General features: G+C 50.7%; 6 protein-coding genes across 6 annotated transcripts; 3 read left to right on the top strand and 3 right to left on the bottom strand.

Moving 5' to 3' along the window:
• Positions 1-105: 105 nt before the first annotated feature.
• Positions 106-909, bottom strand: HO133_003721 (uncharacterized protein; the record flags this gene model as incomplete). The annotated part of the gene is made up of 1 exon (XM_037294643.1): positions 106-909. One exon carries the CDS (start codon positions 907-909, stop codon positions 106-108), a length of 804 nt encoding a protein of 267 aa, XP_037149331.1.
• Positions 910-1,512: 603 nt separating this feature from the next.
• On the top strand, positions 1,513-3,916 carry HO133_003720 (uncharacterized protein; the record flags this gene model as incomplete). The annotated part of the gene is made up of 2 exons (XM_037294642.1): positions 1,513-1,525; positions 1,602-3,916. 2 exons carry the CDS (start codon positions 1,513-1,515, stop codon positions 3,914-3,916), a joined length of 2,328 nt encoding a protein of 775 aa, XP_037149330.1.
• Positions 3,917-4,285: 369 nt separating this feature from the next.
• On the bottom strand, positions 4,286-5,767 carry HO133_003719 (uncharacterized protein; the record flags this gene model as incomplete). The annotated part of the gene is made up of 3 exons (XM_037294641.1): positions 4,286-5,035; positions 5,090-5,169; positions 5,233-5,767. 3 exons carry the CDS (start codon positions 5,765-5,767, stop codon positions 4,286-4,288), a joined length of 1,365 nt encoding a protein of 454 aa, XP_037149329.1.
• Positions 5,768-8,066: 2,299 nt separating this feature from the next.
• Positions 8,067-12,898, top strand: HO133_003718 (uncharacterized protein; the record flags this gene model as incomplete). Its single annotated transcript, XM_037294640.1, has 4 exons — positions 8,067-12,296; positions 12,349-12,537; positions 12,585-12,723; positions 12,777-12,898. The coding sequence occupies 4 exons, from the start codon at positions 8,067-8,069 to the stop codon at positions 12,896-12,898; spliced, it is 4,680 nt and encodes a 1,559-aa protein (XP_037149328.1).
• A 455-nt stretch (positions 12,899-13,353) lies between these two features.
• Positions 13,354-14,100, bottom strand: HO133_003717 (uncharacterized protein; the record flags this gene model as incomplete). Its single annotated transcript, XM_037294639.1, has 4 exons — positions 13,354-13,461; positions 13,516-13,648; positions 13,781-14,008; positions 14,081-14,100. The coding sequence occupies 4 exons, from the start codon at positions 14,098-14,100 to the stop codon at positions 13,354-13,356; spliced, it is 489 nt and encodes a 162-aa protein (XP_037149327.1).
• A 404-nt stretch (positions 14,101-14,504) lies between these two features.
• HO133_003716 (uncharacterized protein) lies at positions 14,505-16,024 on the top strand (the record flags this gene model as incomplete). Its single annotated transcript, XM_037294638.1, has 3 exons — positions 14,505-15,135; positions 15,194-15,849; positions 15,902-16,024. 3 exons carry the CDS (start codon positions 14,505-14,507, stop codon positions 16,022-16,024), a joined length of 1,410 nt encoding a protein of 469 aa, XP_037149326.1.
• Positions 16,025-17,173: the final 1,149 nt, after the last annotated feature.

Here is a 17,173-nt window from a genome sequence, read left to right as displayed (position 1 = left end):
TCCTTCCGGTTGTCTATTTTTGCTCCTAGCCAGCGCCTTTCGCGATGCATTACCCATCCATGGTATCTTTTCATACTGTACAAATGTCTTTGGTTTCATCCCTCATCAGCAACACCCTCCACCCCACCCTCTCCCACCTTTTCCCCCGCCGATATCGTTCATCCCTACCCTCACAGTCCCGCCTCCACCCTTCCCTGCGGCACCAGCTCCTGGTCCCCGAACACCGCTCCTCCGGTCATTCAAATCATACCTTCCCCGCTCCACATTCTCATATATTCGTTCCGCTACTTCCAAGAACGCTTTCTCAACGTTCTGCCCACTCCTCGCAGAAGTCTCCACGTACGTCATCACCCCGTTATTTTTGCACCACTCTTCTGCTTCGTCAACGGTCACAGCCCTTTTATTTGTGGCTTCCAATCCTTGCGCCTCGCCACTCGCTATTCCTAAAGTAACGGTGGTTGACGAAGCCAAATCACTTTTGTTGCCCACGAGGATAACGACAATCTCTTCCTCTGCAATCTGTCTGAGGTCATGTAACCAGGCCGTTGCATGCTCGAAGGTCGATCGCCGAGTTATATCGTAAACTAGCAGGGCTCCAGAAGCACCACGGAAGTAGGATCTGGTTATCGATTTGTAGGTTTCTTGACCTGCCGTGTCCCAGAGAGAGAGCTTCATGCGTTTCTGCTTGACTTCGCCCAACGGATGCGCAGGATCTTGAGGGTTCGAGGACGTGGAATTGGAGGCGGGTGGCCCAACAGCGACAATGCGAGATCCAAATTCCACACCGATTGTCACGTCATGGTGAGGCGAGAAACGGCCCTCACAGAGCCTGATTGTGAGACTGGATTTGCCCGTACCAGAGTCACCAATGCAAACGAGCTTGGCGATATAATCCCATGGTTGTGACATTGTTCTACCTTTATTATCGCCGGAGAGGATGGATGAGGACGGTTTGGGCGGGCTTGTCGGCTGCGTTACGAAGTATTGTTACTTGATGATTTGTTCATGGAAAAGTTGAAGTGCCATGTTTCAATGTCAGTGTCGAGGACTAGGACTTGAGACATTTGATAGCCAACTTCTTGGAGAATACTTTCCGTTGTTTCAAGTTTCACAAGTTTCAACAGTGATGATTTATGATTTATGATGCCTTTATGTCTCGGCATGCATAAAGCATAAAGGCAGCCTAATAAACTCTAGGTAACACCCGCGGCCTGAGCGCCCAGGCCGGCGTATGACCGTTAAAAGGCACAAGACTGACCCAACACTACCTCAAACATTTACACGTGTGATATATTACTACTATTAGACAAGAATGATACTTGAGCATGAGACATACGCATCCATGCCCTAAAAACCCGTGATCAAACACCATCCTCTTTGCTGCTTCCAGCGCATCAGCACCCAGCGGACGTCATTGCTCTAGATACCTTATCGCTGTGGAGAGAGCTCACACCAAGACTGCCTCCTCGGAGGCATCAAAGGGGCTTCTGAAGAACGAATACCTAATTCAGTATGTTTTCTGAATGTGAGGATGCCTATACCCGTCTCGACCTTCTATTCGAAGCTTTCAACAGAACGATCAGGCTGACGAGGTGATACAGATGCCAGCCGGTTTCTTGCTCAGTCACAGTCCAGAATTGGCTTGGGCCCGCCAGAAGAACCACCCAGAAATCCCCTACAAAGGCAACGGCGTCCAGAGCAGGGTTCTTCAAGGTTTCCTTCTTCAAGATCTTACCTTCAACGGCCCACCTTAGGCAACCCCTACCAAGCCAGCGCATCTCAGTTTTCGCAGTTTCCGTTCGCTTCACGTGCCGCTGCACCTAACGCCCCACTCTTCTACAGCGCTACAGATCAATTCAGAGAAGAAGATGACGAAGAAGAGCACGAAAGAGAAGTAGCCGACTTCTACGCACTGCAAAAATCGAGACGACAATTCGGCGGAAGCCGCCTGGAGGAGTCTTCCGAGGCCGAGGATGAGGGGGGCAGGGTTTCGGGGCTAGAAGAAAGCGGTGACGGTAGAGCTACCGAAGATCGGGGGTATGGCAGAGGTGGGGGTATCAAGAGCTCGTGGACGGGCGATAGGGCGCGAGGACGTGGTACAGGAGCGGATACGGTGAAGATAGACCAGGATGACGGGATTCGTCTTGCCAGAGTAGAGAGTGAGGAAAGCAGCATTGGCAAAGGTAAGATGGTAGATGTCGGACTTGAGAGCGCGACCCGAAGCAGTACGGATGGTCTGGACGGGGACGATCCTCCAGACGACCTAGCTATTGAGATCCCACAGGACGATGACCCTCCATCGATACAACAATTTCGAAAAGCGCCAATAACACCATTTAATCCAGCATCACCTTTCTTACCCCAAGAGACGAGCCCTAACGGTACTTACGGCAGACCTCGTCCACCAGAGTCAGACTCATCTTCAACCCCACCTACTGTCTCTTACCCTGTGGAGGAGCCCCCTCGGCATGATGCTTTCTGGGGTTCGTTGTACCTCATTTCGCTGGCAGCTTTGTTCGCAAGCTTTCTGCTGGTCTACCTGCACACTGCGGCGCCATCTCTCAAGCATCCCTTGGGCGATACCGTCTACACGACACTGCATGCGTCCTACCACTTATTGGCGATTGACACTTTGGTGGCAGTGATCGTTTCCTTACTCTGGTTAGCAGTCCTACGATCCTATGTTCGACCACTGGTCTACATGATTCTTGTGGTTGTTCCTGTGATACTCTTCTCGTTCTTCCTCTACCCGCTCATCGCCAGCTATAGAGGGCAATACCACGGGGCCAGCATCCAGGACAAGGCAATGCGCTGGTTCGCCTTCATACCTGGAGTTCTAGCCCTCGTGTGGGCGGTCTCGGTCTATAAAGGTCGTCATTCAATGGGCAAAGCAATCAGTATCCTCGAATTCTGCTGCAGGATCCTTGCTGCCAACCCTGGCCTCCTTGTCGTTGGCTTCGTAACCCTCATCGGCGTCATAATATGGTCATGGGTATGGATGGCGATGTTCACGCGTGTGTTTCTTGGCGGCCACCTCTCGAACGCCAAAGCTTCCTTCATTATCGACGCCAGCACCTGGTGGCTCGGCGCGTTCTTCGTGCTCGTTTATCTGTGGACCCTCGGTGTTCTCTCCGGCATCCAGCGTGCTACAACTGCGGCGACAGTATCCCAATGGTACTTCCATCGCCTTAGCATCCCAGCGCCCACTTCCCGAGAGGTCATTAATGCAGCCTTCTCTCACGCCACTACAACCCTATTCGGCAGTATCTGCCTCTCCACGCTCCTCACGCTTGGCATCCGCCTCCCATTCCTAATCCTCCCTCGCCGCGTACTCGCTCTCGTAGGAATATGCTCCTACACCGTCATCCCTTCCTCAATCGCTACTCTCACCAACCCGTTAACCCTCACCTACAGTGCAATCCACTCGCAATCACTCACCACCTCCTCAAGGGCTCTCGCTCGCTTGTCATTCCTCGCTTCCAATGCTCCTCAATCGGCCAATTTCCGTGCTCGCAATTCGATACCCCGTACACCGCTACATTCGTACACCCTATCGCTCCTCCTCCTCCGCGCAACACGCCTCATCACATCCCTCGCCCTCGGCTTTGGAGGCTGGGTCAGCACAGCGCGCTCTCTCACTCTTACCAATGCTGAAGGTGCTCCGGGATCTACCATCAAAGGTAGTCTCTACGCCTACGTGGTAGGACTGATAGCAGCGGCGATAGGCTGGGGAGTCCTCGGCGCTATGGACGGAGTAGTGGCAGGGGTAGTGGACGCAGTGGTTGTCTGTTGGGGAAGCGAGGTAGGTAGAGGGCAGGGAGAAGTCAGGTATTGTAGAGAAGCGGAATGGTTGTTTGGAGATGATCCGGCAGGGGCGGATGAAGAGGCCGAAGGTTTCCTAGGAGGGAGAAGGTGATTTGGATGTTTGATAGCAAGCGCATAGACGGAATTTGCTTCGAGCGAGTGCGTTATCATGGATGACCATTTTTGGATGGCATGAATATGTAGGGTATGATGGTTCAACGATCGAGACGATGAATTATATTCTTAATCATCTTCCTGATAATTGGAGTCTTTCGTAGCTGCACAAGATCGTTTCTGTATTGGGTCCACTCCTCCCATAAACGTGACGTCTTAAAATATGTGTGAACGATGTCTACTGTGGTGTGTAGACGCAGACTGTGCATTTCGATGCCTCTGACACAGGGCATAGCAAGCAAATGTCCATACCGTCTCGTTGAAAGGCTATGTCAAATTACACGCCCTTCTCTCGCTAATAACCACTCTACCGCCTGGGCCCTTTTCCAGCCGCCGCAGCCTGCCTCGCCTTCATTCTCCTGAAAGCGTCCTCACCACTCGCGCCCAACGGTCTCGCAAACATGCCTCCAGCCACCTGTCCGCTCCTTGGCACAATAGTATAAGTCTTCCTATCGACTTCCACTCTAGCTCTGTTGTTCGTTTTAGGCGGCGCCAAAGCCCTCTCCCTAGCTTGGCTTGCCGTCTCAACCGCCGACAGGGGCTGGGATTGCTTTTGGCGGGGGGCAGTGGGATCATAGTCTGCGGACGCGAGGACACGCTTGCGGTAATCATCGCTTCGTTTGAGAATCGGGCGAGTCCATTCTCCCAAAAGACGCTCTGCGGCGCGTTTGATGGAGAGCTCGGGCTTTTTAGATTTAGTGTAAAAGAGGACTACCTTGCCGATGCCGCTGGATATCAGGCTTTCTTTATCGATCGGCAGTCTTGCCAAGCTGGCGAAAAGCTCGCGCTGGATGTTGTAGGCCGGTAGGGAGCCGTCGGAGAGGGGCTCGAGGAAGAAGCGGACGGATTCGAGAAGGTTGTTCTCAGGGTCGACGATGGCGTTTTCCACCTCACGACTGTTGCGGTTGAGGAGCGCGGTCACTTCGGGGAGGAGACGGAGCTTGTGCATGGCTGGTTTTGGGGGGATGGAGTTGCGGGCTGTGACATCGAGTTCGGCGGCTTCGGCCATGCGGTTGCGGAGGTTGGCAATTTCCTCATCGGCAAAGCTATTGAGGTCCTAGATGGATTGTCAGTGGAGCTTAAAGGCTTGTATAAGATGGAAGAGATGTACCATTTCGCCTGCCCTGCGGCGTCGCTTGGTTGGGTTCTTGAGGGCAGCATCCATAGCTCTGTCAAGGGCACGTCGACGTCCTTCGTACATGCTTTGTCAGTCTCCGTTTTACATGCGCGGGGACAGGAGGACTGTGGACTTACGCTCCTCGGGATCCATTGCCTCCTCATTTTCGGGTGTCGCTCTCCTAGCCTTTGGCTTCTCTTTTCGCACCTTCTCCCCACTCTCTGTGAATGCCTTCTTCTTGCGGATTCTCTTCCCCTCCATCTCCTGCCCACCACTGAAATCATCGTCACTGTCCTGCTTTTTTCTTAATTTCTTTGGCTTTTCTCTCTTTCCCTCCTTTTTCTTCTTCTTGCCTCCCTCTCCATCCATCTCCCCATCTCGCTTACGCTTGTGCCGACCTAGGAGTTTAACATTCTCTTCATCAACAGCTATGGCGGGACGTTCTTCGATGGCAATCTGATTAGGATCGAAGTCTTCGAATTGGGCTTCGTCAACATCGGAGAGGATGGACTCGTTATCTGAGACATCATCCATATCTGCTCTATGGTTGAGTGCTGCAGGAGGTTCTTGGCTGTCTTCTAGAGCTCGATTTTGATCTCTTGAATCATGACCTACTTCAGGCTCGGGTGACAGGGGGAGAGAATGATCTGAGAGTGAAGGGGATGAAGACATGATTGAGATGTGAGGGTGACGTGGCAGTTGTAAATATATCCGTAGTCAGGAGCATTGATATGGATTGATTTGTGCTGTTATGAGGTGAGGTAACCGACGTCGGAATTCTCTTTACTTTGTGTGGTTGAGGTTGACAATCATTTTGGTGTTTATTGAGTTACCTGATTGAAAGCGTGAAGTCGCACCAAAAGCCGCGAGCGGTTGCCAAGCCCCAAAGTCTTGGCGCCAACTTGGGGAACCTTGGCTGGAAAACTATACCCAGGCGCCTTTTCCGGAAAGTACTCGCACTAATTCCTCTCAACGAGCCTCAAAGACTCTGTATTAAATCCATCTTCAATCTTTTCTACATCGTACGGTTAGGTATCGACAACACTGGGGCGTGAGAATCACATTACTTCTGCTACTCTATTTCAAGGAGAAAGCTATATAAGCTGTTATCGGCCAGGATTCAACAATCCTTAGATGCAATTTTGTTAGAAGGTTAATTCAAACCAGTTCCATACCTGGCAGGCTTGCAATCAGTGAAAACTATGAGAATCATGCCTTTCTCACTTCTATGTACGCCCATGCGTACGACGTATGACATTTGTCAGTCAGAGGCTGCTGGATTTAATAAAGACATCAACGACATCGAGACAGCTACCGACTGCATCTGCTCCATCTATCCCACCACAGCCTGCTGAAGAAGGAGTATACCCCGGCAGATCCTCACGGGCCCACTCTTTCAACACCATCAACAAGATCATCAAGAGCTTAGACAACATCAACAGCTTCAATCACGTCTCGTTCAATGCAATTCATACATATTTCCCTATCGCTTTCCATAACATCGGCTTATCAAAATAAGTCTTTGGCTAGCGACTCACTCGAAATGCGGCTGTCCCGGCTGGACGTTGCTTCAATCTGGAGCAATTTGAGGACTGTAGCTTTACAAGAAGACGGCCACGATCAGCTTCGCTCAGTCCTTGACCGGAAAAGTTGTCAGCATTTAAACTCCTTGCGCTCCAGGTCTACCACGGCCGTCGCGGATGTGAATGGCTCTTACACATGGGTCCAGCTGCACCCACCGCTACCGTCTAGTAAAGTTGTCAGACACGCCATGACGAGAGTCACGCAGTCTTATGGATCTGGACGGAGAGGTGAGCTGGATGACAAGGCTAGGTAGATTTCAATTTTGAGCAAATCCTTTGTTGGATGTCCACTAGATCGGTATAGATTTAGCGTGCTTTGGTAGTCATTTGGCTGACTTTACTGACCTTGGCTTTGGAAAGTGTTTCCTCTGTACTGAAATTTGTTCTGGCCTTGATTGAAAGACCGCGGTGCAGATCAATGCTGAATATACAAAGGCTTCAAAGCCGCCTTGAAAAGCCGTTGAAAAGCCGCTCACTGGCTCGCTCTGATAGCTTTGCTTTTCTCCAAAATTTCACGTGGATGGGTCCATCTATTATCTGGCCTCCTTCCCGAGACCCTCGTACCTCTCGTGCAGATTGTCAGATAGAATGTGGAGCACTAAGTAAGCCGTTCAAGGATTACTTGGCCTGCCGCAAAGCAAATGTTCGGGACCTGTCTGGACTAGGATGTTTCAACTTGGAAATCCGGAGGGACATTCAAGCGGCAATTTGGGGGCTGGGGCTGGAAGAGCATTGGATGATGCATCAGTTCTATCAAGGCATATTTAGGGTCCGCGAATAGCAGAATGTGTAAGCCATCTTGCTCCTGCCGCCGACTCACACCTTTCTCTTCAGTCTAGAATGTGTTGCACCCCTTTTACTATTTCGTCAAAAGATGAAGTACGTTGCAAAGCAAGGAGGATACGATTGGAAGGATGGCTTGTACCTGCAGTAAAGCAGATGTAGAGTAGAGTAGAATGTGTAGCCGAACGTTAGAAAGGATGGCCCGATGGATCCAATTCAGTGGCCAAGTTTATGCAATTTATGCACTAATGCATGCTTGAAGCCGTTTCGGTTCATGTCATTAATTTACCACCAGATTCTACCCACACTCTTTGACACTCACTAATCTCCTTTACTCTTAGCTCCAGATCTATCGCGGCAAATAATACCTTAAAAGAATCCACCCGATCATGCAAATTTCAGCAAATTTAGATCCTTCTACTTTACTTTAACCTACTTTACTTTATCGTACCGTATGTAGTTACTTTACTTGACTGTACTATTTACCGAACACTCATCTTTTTTCTTTACCTTACTCCTGACTCCCTCCACTCCCTCCACTTCCTCCACTCTACACGCCAACTTACAACAACTTCCCTCCTGTGCGCCAACTTGGCCTCATCATAATGTCAACCTCCGGCGCTGATCCTGCATCTAATTTGCCAGGCTTGTTTGCCAACCTACGAGCCAATCACGCCAATCACGCCAATCACGGCCAGACAGCCCCTCACCAAAGCTCACCTCAAGGTGCAGATCATCAACCATATTCCGCGGCCGCTGCTACCCCAAGCTCACCACAACCTCAACCTCAACCACACTCTCAAATTTCCCATCAGTCAGGCATCATGTCCCCTAATTTCTCGTCTGCCTTCGTACCACCTCACTCACGTGCTTCCGGTGTCAACGCCAATGTCAGCCGAAATACAACGCCCGCGCGCACACCAGTCCCTCCTGGCTCTCAGTCCAATTCAGGACAGTTGACGAACCCCCTGCTCAACTTACTGAAGTTTGGGTCGAATACAGCTTCCCCTCAAGCCTCTCCACTGCAGCAACCTGCAGCACCATCAAGACCAGAGTATGGCAGCGCCAGCACCCACAGCGTACATGGACGTGGTATATCAGCGTCGGATCTAGTTGCCTCATTCACAGGCGGCAAGTCAACTACGTCTACACAGCGTGAGAAGATATTGGCTACATCATCAATCAATCATCAAGATGCTTTACTGAGGCTTCTCAACCAAACCACTTCCCGAGCCGATGCTGCTCATCAGAAACTGTCCGAGTCTACAGACGCTACTACCAACCAGCTTTCCGAAGACCTGGCAGGTTCTTCATTAGAAGACCAGCATCAATCTGTCTTAGATACGAAGAGCAGTGTCTCTGGACGCAACGAGTCACCGATTCGTTTCTTCGGCAGCAACGAAAATACTACACCAACGCCATTCGAGCCGCAAGATATACCAAAAGCAGAGCCCTCTCAGAAGACGGGACCCATCTTCACATACGTCAACCCCTTCGAAAATCTTGCTGCGTCGTCGCCTCGCGGTGTGAATCCCAAGGTCTCGCCCAACGGCGACATCCACAAGCGCAAGATTAAATCTTCGTCTCCTGCAGCCGTCCATGCCTCATCACGGCGAAAACTTACGCCATCGGCCAAAGACGTCTTACAGAGTATCGAAACTTCAACGCCACCACCTCTTGATGACGGTCGAAGTCAAATCGAGGCCCTCGTCGGCATTGGTGCGCCTAGCAAAGATGTCGAGAAAGATGCTGAGACGGTTGCCCAAGCCTTGCACGAGGTTGGGAGTCAAGTCGATCGACAGGTAGAAAGCGCTTTGGCCAGGGCTGAGGAAAAGACTGAAGGCAAAGAACGTGGAACAGACATCAAGCAGGAAGAGCTCGAAGATGAACAGCAGGCAAAGTTGGACGGCCTTGTACATGATGCGGCTGTTGAAGTCAAGAAAGAGCTAGACAAAGCTGAGAATCAAGGAGCGTTGGAGGAGTCCATGCCAGCATCGATGGCAGAAGCCGTCAAAGAGGTAATCGACGAAGCTGCGCAGGGCAAGGGCGCTGACGAGTGGGAGAGCGCTGAGGGCGAAGGAAATGCAAACAAGGCGAATCCCAATCGTGTTATCCAAGTTCACCAGTTCCCGATGCGGCCGTTCGTGTCCATCGATCTTGTTCAAAAGGAACCTGCTAGTCTCCCCATTCGAGAGGATTCAATCGTCAACATCGCAAGATTCAAGAAAGACTTTGACCAAGCAGACCGAACTTTGGGGACCGCTACGAATGAATACATCGTTTACGGAATGCCAAAGAACGGTGGCATACGAATAATTCAACAAGACAATGGAAACTCCAGCCTTATCTATTCAAAGACCCAAGATCGTATCTTCAATATCGGCATTTCGTCCGCTCATCCAGGGAGCCCACTACGAGGCACTCAGACGGTAATCGCCACTGGCGTCAGCGGGACTGTCTACTGGACCGCCATAGCCAGACCGGGAGAAGAGCTAACCCAAGACGACATGGAGAAACAAGGCCTTATTATTCCGCCAGTACCCAATCAGCTCGACTCTACATCGGGTGGTCAATTGAAGACGCGTGCCAAGAAGAGTAGCCGCCATCCAGAGTTCTTCGCGATAGGCCGCGGCAAATCCATCTACATCGTTCTCACCGCACATGCGCAGAAATCCTCTTTAGTGAACAAGGAGGCAGTTCTGGATACGGATAAGTACTTTGCGGAGCGCAATTTGAAGGTCACTACCGGTAAGGCGGGCAAGGACTTTACTTTCAGCGAGGATGACAGCACAATCGTTACCCTTGACAAGGCTGGGAAGCTCAGGATCTGGGATATTCGCGAGTTAACAGATGAAGCCAATGCCGGTGCATCGATGATTACACCAATCGAGGTTAAAGCTCCAATGCTATCTTTCAGCACGGCTCACTCGACAGAAAAGTCGTGGCCAACCTCGGTCCTCTTTGTGGACAAACTTCGCCCTTATACGAAAGGAATAGCCCTTCGATATATCATTGTCGGTATGAAGCAGAATCATACGCTTCAGCTTTGGGACCTTTGTCTAGGAAAAGCGGTTCAAGAGCTCAGTTTCCCTCACGAGAAGGAAACCGACGCAATCTGCAGTGTCACGTATCATCCAGCTTCAGGTATCATCACTGTTGGTCATCCGACCCGCAACTCCATCTATTTCATCCATTTATCCGCACCGAAGTACAACCTGCCGAGCATGTCGCAAGCCAAATTTGTACAACGTCTGGCCAATAAGGATTCTAGCCTACCAAAGGCAGAAGCTACCGCTATCATGAGCGGGATGCGCGAATACTCATTCGAGAGCAAGGGCCAGTTACGCAGTGTCGAGCTGGTACCATCTTCCGGTGAGCCTGCAAGAGCTGTGGAAGACGAAGAAGACCCACTGCTGTTCGAACTTTATGTGATGCACTCTAAAGGTGTCACTTGTCTAGGTATCAAAAAGGAGGACCTTGGTTGGTCAAGCGACAGCCGAGTCCTTCACTCGATAGATGCAGAGCAGGCTGGTGAAATTGTTATCAAGGAGCTTCGAGAGCCGTCAGCGATCTCCGCAAGTGAGCCGTCGTCAACCTCAATGAATGGCGAGGTTTTAGCCACTTCTTCTCCTGCAAAGCCAAAGACCCCTTCGAAGGAGATCGCGAAATCGGAACGTGCCGCAACAGAAGACGGGCAGGCTGCCCCCAACAATGCTGAAAAGGTCGACAAGAAGAAGAGCAAACGGAACGGCGCTATCGAACCGATTAGTCGCCCTGCGGCTCCATCTCCTGCGCCCGAGTCTTATGCCAGTGCCGCCCAGCGAGCATCGACTCCCACCCCTCAAGTTGCTCCGAGTGTTACGAAAGAGACGTCCCGGCCTTCGTCGCTGAAGGATGACTCACGGGAAGCGCCTGACACCGTCCCCGCTTCCACTGGGGATAAGTCAACACGCTCGATAGCCAACGGAGAGTCGATCAGCCTGGGCATATCGGGTGAATTCCTCGACAAGGAGCTCAAGAAGATCGAGGTCGGAGTCTCTAACGAGTTCAACAAAGTTTTTCGACGGGAGCTTGAGACTCTGTACCGACGCTTCGCGGAAGACAAGCGTGTCCAAGACGCTGGTGGAGCAGCCAAGCAAGATGCGATGCTTCGTCTGGTATCGAGTACTCTCAGTGACAATGTGGAAAAGTCGCTATCTCGGATCATCCTGAAGAATATTCAGGACTCTGTAGTTCCGTCCGTTGCCGATGTCACCTCGGCTTCCCTGGTTGACGTGCTCCCAACAGTCGTAGCTAAGCATGTCAACGAAGCTATGCAAAGCGTTATGAAATCTGCTCTACCAGAAGCCATTGGCCGAACTATGCAGAATCCCAACCTTCTTCGCTCAATCTCAGAGCACATTACAAAAGCGTTGACTGGCCATGTGGAGCGCGAATTCACGACGACCTTACACAACGTCATCGTGCCTAACTTCACTAATCTTGCAGTTACTGTTGCACAGAAAGTTAGTGATGATACAGAACGTCGTGTGCGTGAGCAATTACAACAAGCGGAATTGCAACACCGCGATGACAGTGTCAAGATTGATCAGCTCACGGACCTGGTCCGTGGGCTTTCTGAAACTGTGCACACAATGGCAGCTGCACAGTCCGACTTCCAACTCGAGATTCTCAAGCTTCAACAAAAGGCTGCCCAGGAAGGTCAAAATCTGGCTCGTCGGCCTTCACCAAGTCCTAGCGAATCCGCATCCATGCACATCTCCCCTGAACAGGAAGAGCTGGAAGCAATCGCAGCATCAATGCAAGAGGGCCATTTCGAAGACGCTACGGTTATGGTATGTGACGAGACTTCTGCAATGTATCAAAACAAAACACTGATCCTTGCAGTGGCTCCAATCAAACCAACAAGTAGCTTTGTTTGACAACCTATTTGTAAGCTGCAACCCAGGTTATCTCGGACAAGCCTCACCTTTGGTGATACTTTCCGTCGGAGCTGCCGTGACTACTTCGCTAGCGACAAATGTTATGGAGCGCTTGTCTTGGCTTGAGACCGTTTTCCATTCGGTCAATCCAAGAGTAAGTGTCCCTTAGTATTCCTTGCGCCGCTAGTTGACACTGTCTAGGACCCAGACATACGTGATGTTGTCGGCAAAATACTCGAAATATTGAGCCAACGTCTCGAAGGAGAGTACATGCGCATTGCTGAGGAGGAACCTCAGAATCCCGCTCTCCGCAAGATTCCCGGTTTGGCAAGGCAGGCACGTGAGCTCAAGTCTTACACTGAATGAACGATGGGCAACATTCTATGATCATAGATCAGGAAGACTGGTTAGACTTGAGGTTCCAGTTCAAGTCCCCTACCATGGCCATATTGCCGAGTCTCGGGGTCGTGGACTACAACAACTCAATACCTCAAGATCAACGGCGCTGGGGGTGAAAGCTTGAACCGACATCAGCATGGATCCCTGTTGAGATGACACGAACCTTCAACGCATTGCAGATAATATCACTTCTGTATTCATCACGGAAGCGACGATGGTAAACCTTTTTAGCACAGGTGGACATTCTTCGCTTTGGCGATGCTCAATACTTTTTCTTTGATTGGAATGAGATACTTACATGGCTCAAGATCTTTACATTCAGAACGAAGCTTCATCCTCAGAAAGTCTTGCATTGAAGGCGGAGTGGGATAGCAAACGAGTGACCCTAATGGGTATTCATTTATCGCTTCGAGGCGTCCCAGGATTCGCATCAATGTGCTTTCGACTTTTGTACCTAGAACCCCTCAAAGATACGAAGTTCGATCTGCGTCTTTCACATCCTTGCATTGCATTAACTCATCCATGCCTGGAAACTCCAATATATACATTCATGAGTGACCCTCGATGACCTCTACTCTGGTTTACGATAGCTCGACATGTTATGTGAGAATATTTGCCTATCCCGCAAGTGTACAGGAGTCTCATTTTCTGGCGCTCCGGGTATCATCTTCTCGAGTTTCTGGGTAAGAGTCTTGATTAGCGTATGTTCTATGTGAGGCAGAGAGAGCCTTACCAGCTTGTCGAATACACACGCATTGAGCAGCTGTTCCGGTCTTCTACAATGCCATAGCTGTTGGTTGTTATTGTCCAAACACTGCCAGTGTTTCCGGAACTCCTCAAGGCAGTTCTTATTGATATCATCCAGCCTGCCGATTACGCAAATTAGCCCAGCCCCTATGCAACTCCCGTCTCTCCCAAAAATCCCCACCCTGCCTATGCACCCATGCATTCTTCGTCTTTGCTCAACCCCCATAGACTTTGCAAGAGAAGACACTCACACACTAGCTGCACATCTCGTGACCTTCCTCCCTTCCTTCATACACTCCACCTCCCCCTTCCCATGCGCCTCGGTCTTGCACTTCATGTAGTCATCATTGTATGCACCGCACCTTGCTCCAATGAAGAACGACGCGCTGAGTAAAGGAGCGGAAGAGGCGCCGATTTCAGGAACCTTGGGTACGGAATCGGGCAGGGGCGTGGTGTCGATGAGGACATTTTGGTTGAACCTATGGGCGGTGAGATTAGTTTTTGGTAGCTGATGAGGAACAATGCGGAATTAGAACATAAGGGTGGGTTACCTGGGTTGGCGGGCGGCCATTGTGGAGGATGTGCTTCCAATTGGCGAAGCTAGACTTCTGACGGTAGAAAAAGTGGTGGATAGCGTTACTTTACTGTACTTTAATGAATCGACAGTTGTGATTGGCTGCGCGGGAGACGCGCTTAAAGGGAATAACGGCCTCGAATTTCAAAAACAATGAACAAAGTCGGCGCCACAACATTTCCCAGGTAGGCAACACCTTCGTTACTACCGCTATCGCTACTCCTGTGTCAAAGCTCCTATCGGCTACAGAAGGACAGGTAATTTCTGCGCGCGTAATGGTTTGGATTTGCCTTTCAACTTCTCTGTTAGCTGAGCGCGCCCCTTGTCTTCGATTCTTCTGTCGCCATCTTTCCAGCCCTCTTCTCAGCACGACGCGCGAGATCCGCTAGACATTGTCACCGATGTCTTCCCTATTCGGCCAACCCACCAGCTCGCTCTTCGGCAACAACAATCAACAGCAGCAGAACACCAGCAAGCCAAGTCCTTTCGGATCGCTCAATACGAGTACGACTTCGCAGCCACAGCAAGGGGGAGGACTATTTAGTTCTACATCAACTTCTCAGCCGCAACAAGGAGGAGGGCTATTCGGCTCTACAGCAGCCTCTCAGCCACAGCAGGGAGGACTTTTCGGCTCCCTGAACACGAGTGCCCCAATCTCTCAGGAGCAGCAGGGGAGTGGATTGTTTGGTCGCATTACAGCGCCTCAGCAGACTGGTGGAGGACTGTTTGGTTCTACACAACCTCAACAGCAGGGCGGGCTTTTCGGATCTACCCAGCAGCCGCAGCAACAGCAACAGCAACAGGGTGGTCTATTTCAAAGCCAGCAGCAGCAGCCTCAGCAAGGAGGTGGTCTCTTTGGCGGCTCAGGCGCAACTACAAATCAGCAGCCACAACCGCAGAACCAACAGCAGCAGGGAAGTAGCTTATTTGGAAATGTGGGTCAGCCTGCACCGCAGCAGCAACAGAACCAGCAGCCAGGAAGTGTGTTCGTGCAGAGCCAAGGTTCCATCTTTCAGAATGAGAATGCTCCACGTAAGCTTCATTTGTATCCTTCAATGATTATGTACCTGCTTATGCAGCTTTTGGATAGGACAAAAGCCCGTACTCGCACAAATCGACCTAGCTTTCTCGAAATGGAATCCTCAAAATCCCGCTACTCCCTTCCAAACATACCTCTACAACACTGTCCCACCAGAGCAGGCACCTTTCTACGGCCCCACAGCGCAAGATGACGAAACAAAATGGGAAGAAGCGCTCAATAAGAAACCTGGTCCCGGGGCAATCCCAGTCTTGGTCAAAGGGTTCCGCGAGATTGGAATGCGGATGAATATGCAACTTCAGGCTCTGCATACTCTCGGTGGTAGACTACATGAGATCAACAGTGGTCTAAGTAAACTACTGCAGAAACACGAGTTGAGCATATCCGTTCGGGCGGCAGAGTGTCGGAGAAAGCATCTCAGATTGAGTCATCAATGCCTAGGGTTGGCGGCCAAGACGCAGGTTTTGAGAAACAGAGGATATGCTATGGACGGTCCGGAAGAGGAATTGAGGAACAAGTTCTTGTTGTTGGAAAGAAGCGTTCTTGATCCCGCGCTGAATGGTAGAAGCGAAGAGATATGGGCAAGAATGGTGAGCGTTAGAGAACGAGGAAGACTGCTGCAGCGGGAGTTCGAGAAGGCTGGGAGGAGTCTATCGCAGGAAGAGGGGCAGGTGGTTGACGAGGAGGTAATGAGGAGGGTGAAGAAGGTATGCGGTACACACCACCCTGTCAAATTCGACGCTGGCTAACCTGATGTAGATCTTGGAAGATTACAGCTCACAACTCGGAGGTCTAACAAAGGAGCTAGCGCAGCTTCAAAACCATTGGGCCGAGTGGGAGCAGTCGAAACCTCTCGCGATCACGAATGGCGTGGGGAGGTAGCACTTGTATGAACATGTTTTGATTCTTGGTCGCAGGCATGGCGTTCCGGTGATCTCAATCGTAGCAGACATACATAGTTCTCCGCATCTTCGAAGAGGTGAATGATGAGAGTCGGGATTTGGGTCTGCCACGGTGTCCCTTCAGTTTTCGTTGGAAGCGAGGCTATGATTACTTTCTTTTATGAGATCCGTCTTCATTTGGCCACCAAGCGAAGGTCCTCTCGAAAGCTTGACCCGAATGGACCCTACCCATGTATACCGTATGTAAACATCCGTGAACATCTCCAGATATACTCCCCTGTCGAACCCGCAGTACCTCACCAAATCAATCGCCTGAAATAGTTCGCTCCATGTGAAGGCGCGACGCTCAGATTGCAAATCGTTCGCATAGAGTACCCTTGATGATTTCGGAGTCAGCATTACTCTTTCGGGAGAACATCTGAGTGACGAGACATCTCTTAGGAGCAGAGAACTCTGGAGACATGTTTGACGACTCATAAGACGGCATGAATGGGGAAGGATTGCCTCGAAAATTATAACGTACAAATCAGCTTTGTAACGCCAGAACCGGCCCGGAAGGATGTTTTGGATTCGGTCGGAGCCATGGCCTATGTTGAGCTGGGTTTGAATATGACGTTGGGCAGAGATGAGGAGGGCGCCTATGGCCGACTTGGAGATGGAGGCGCCTAGGGTGTAGTTCAAGGACATGGGCGTGTAAGGGAGCTTGCATGTGTAGTGGGGTTCGCCGCTGTAGTGGATAGGGGTGAGTGATTTGTAGGGGAGAAAGATTTTGTGAATCTGACTTAGTGTACGCAAGAGCAAGGAGACTTGAGGGCGGCGAAAGAGCATCGTTAGAGGTATTGAGACTGACGATTCTCTCCAGGAAAGTGTTGTTAGAGATCATAGAAGTTTGAGCGGAAAAGACAACAGCAATCAGGGGAAGACAAATGATCGGTATCAATTGCAAGTGCATATGGCGCAAGACTTGGGACAGCATAATGCAGTCCTTGAAAGAAGTTCTCGAACAGAGAATCCCCCCATCGTCTCTTCAGAAGATCGCTGCGCGCGTCCTTGCATGATGCTGAGAATTGGCTGGAGAGTGATATAGGCGAAAAAGAAGAGGCGATGGGCTGACATTCAACGCAGGGTC

Source organism: Letharia lupina (assembly GCF_014066315.1).
Source record: "Letharia lupina isolate WasteWater1 chromosome Unknown contig_18, whole genome shotgun sequence".
Lineage (NCBI taxonomy): Eukaryota > Fungi > Ascomycota > Lecanoromycetes > Lecanorales > Parmeliaceae > Letharia > Letharia lupina.
This window is presented reverse-complemented; position numbering and strand designations above follow the sequence as displayed.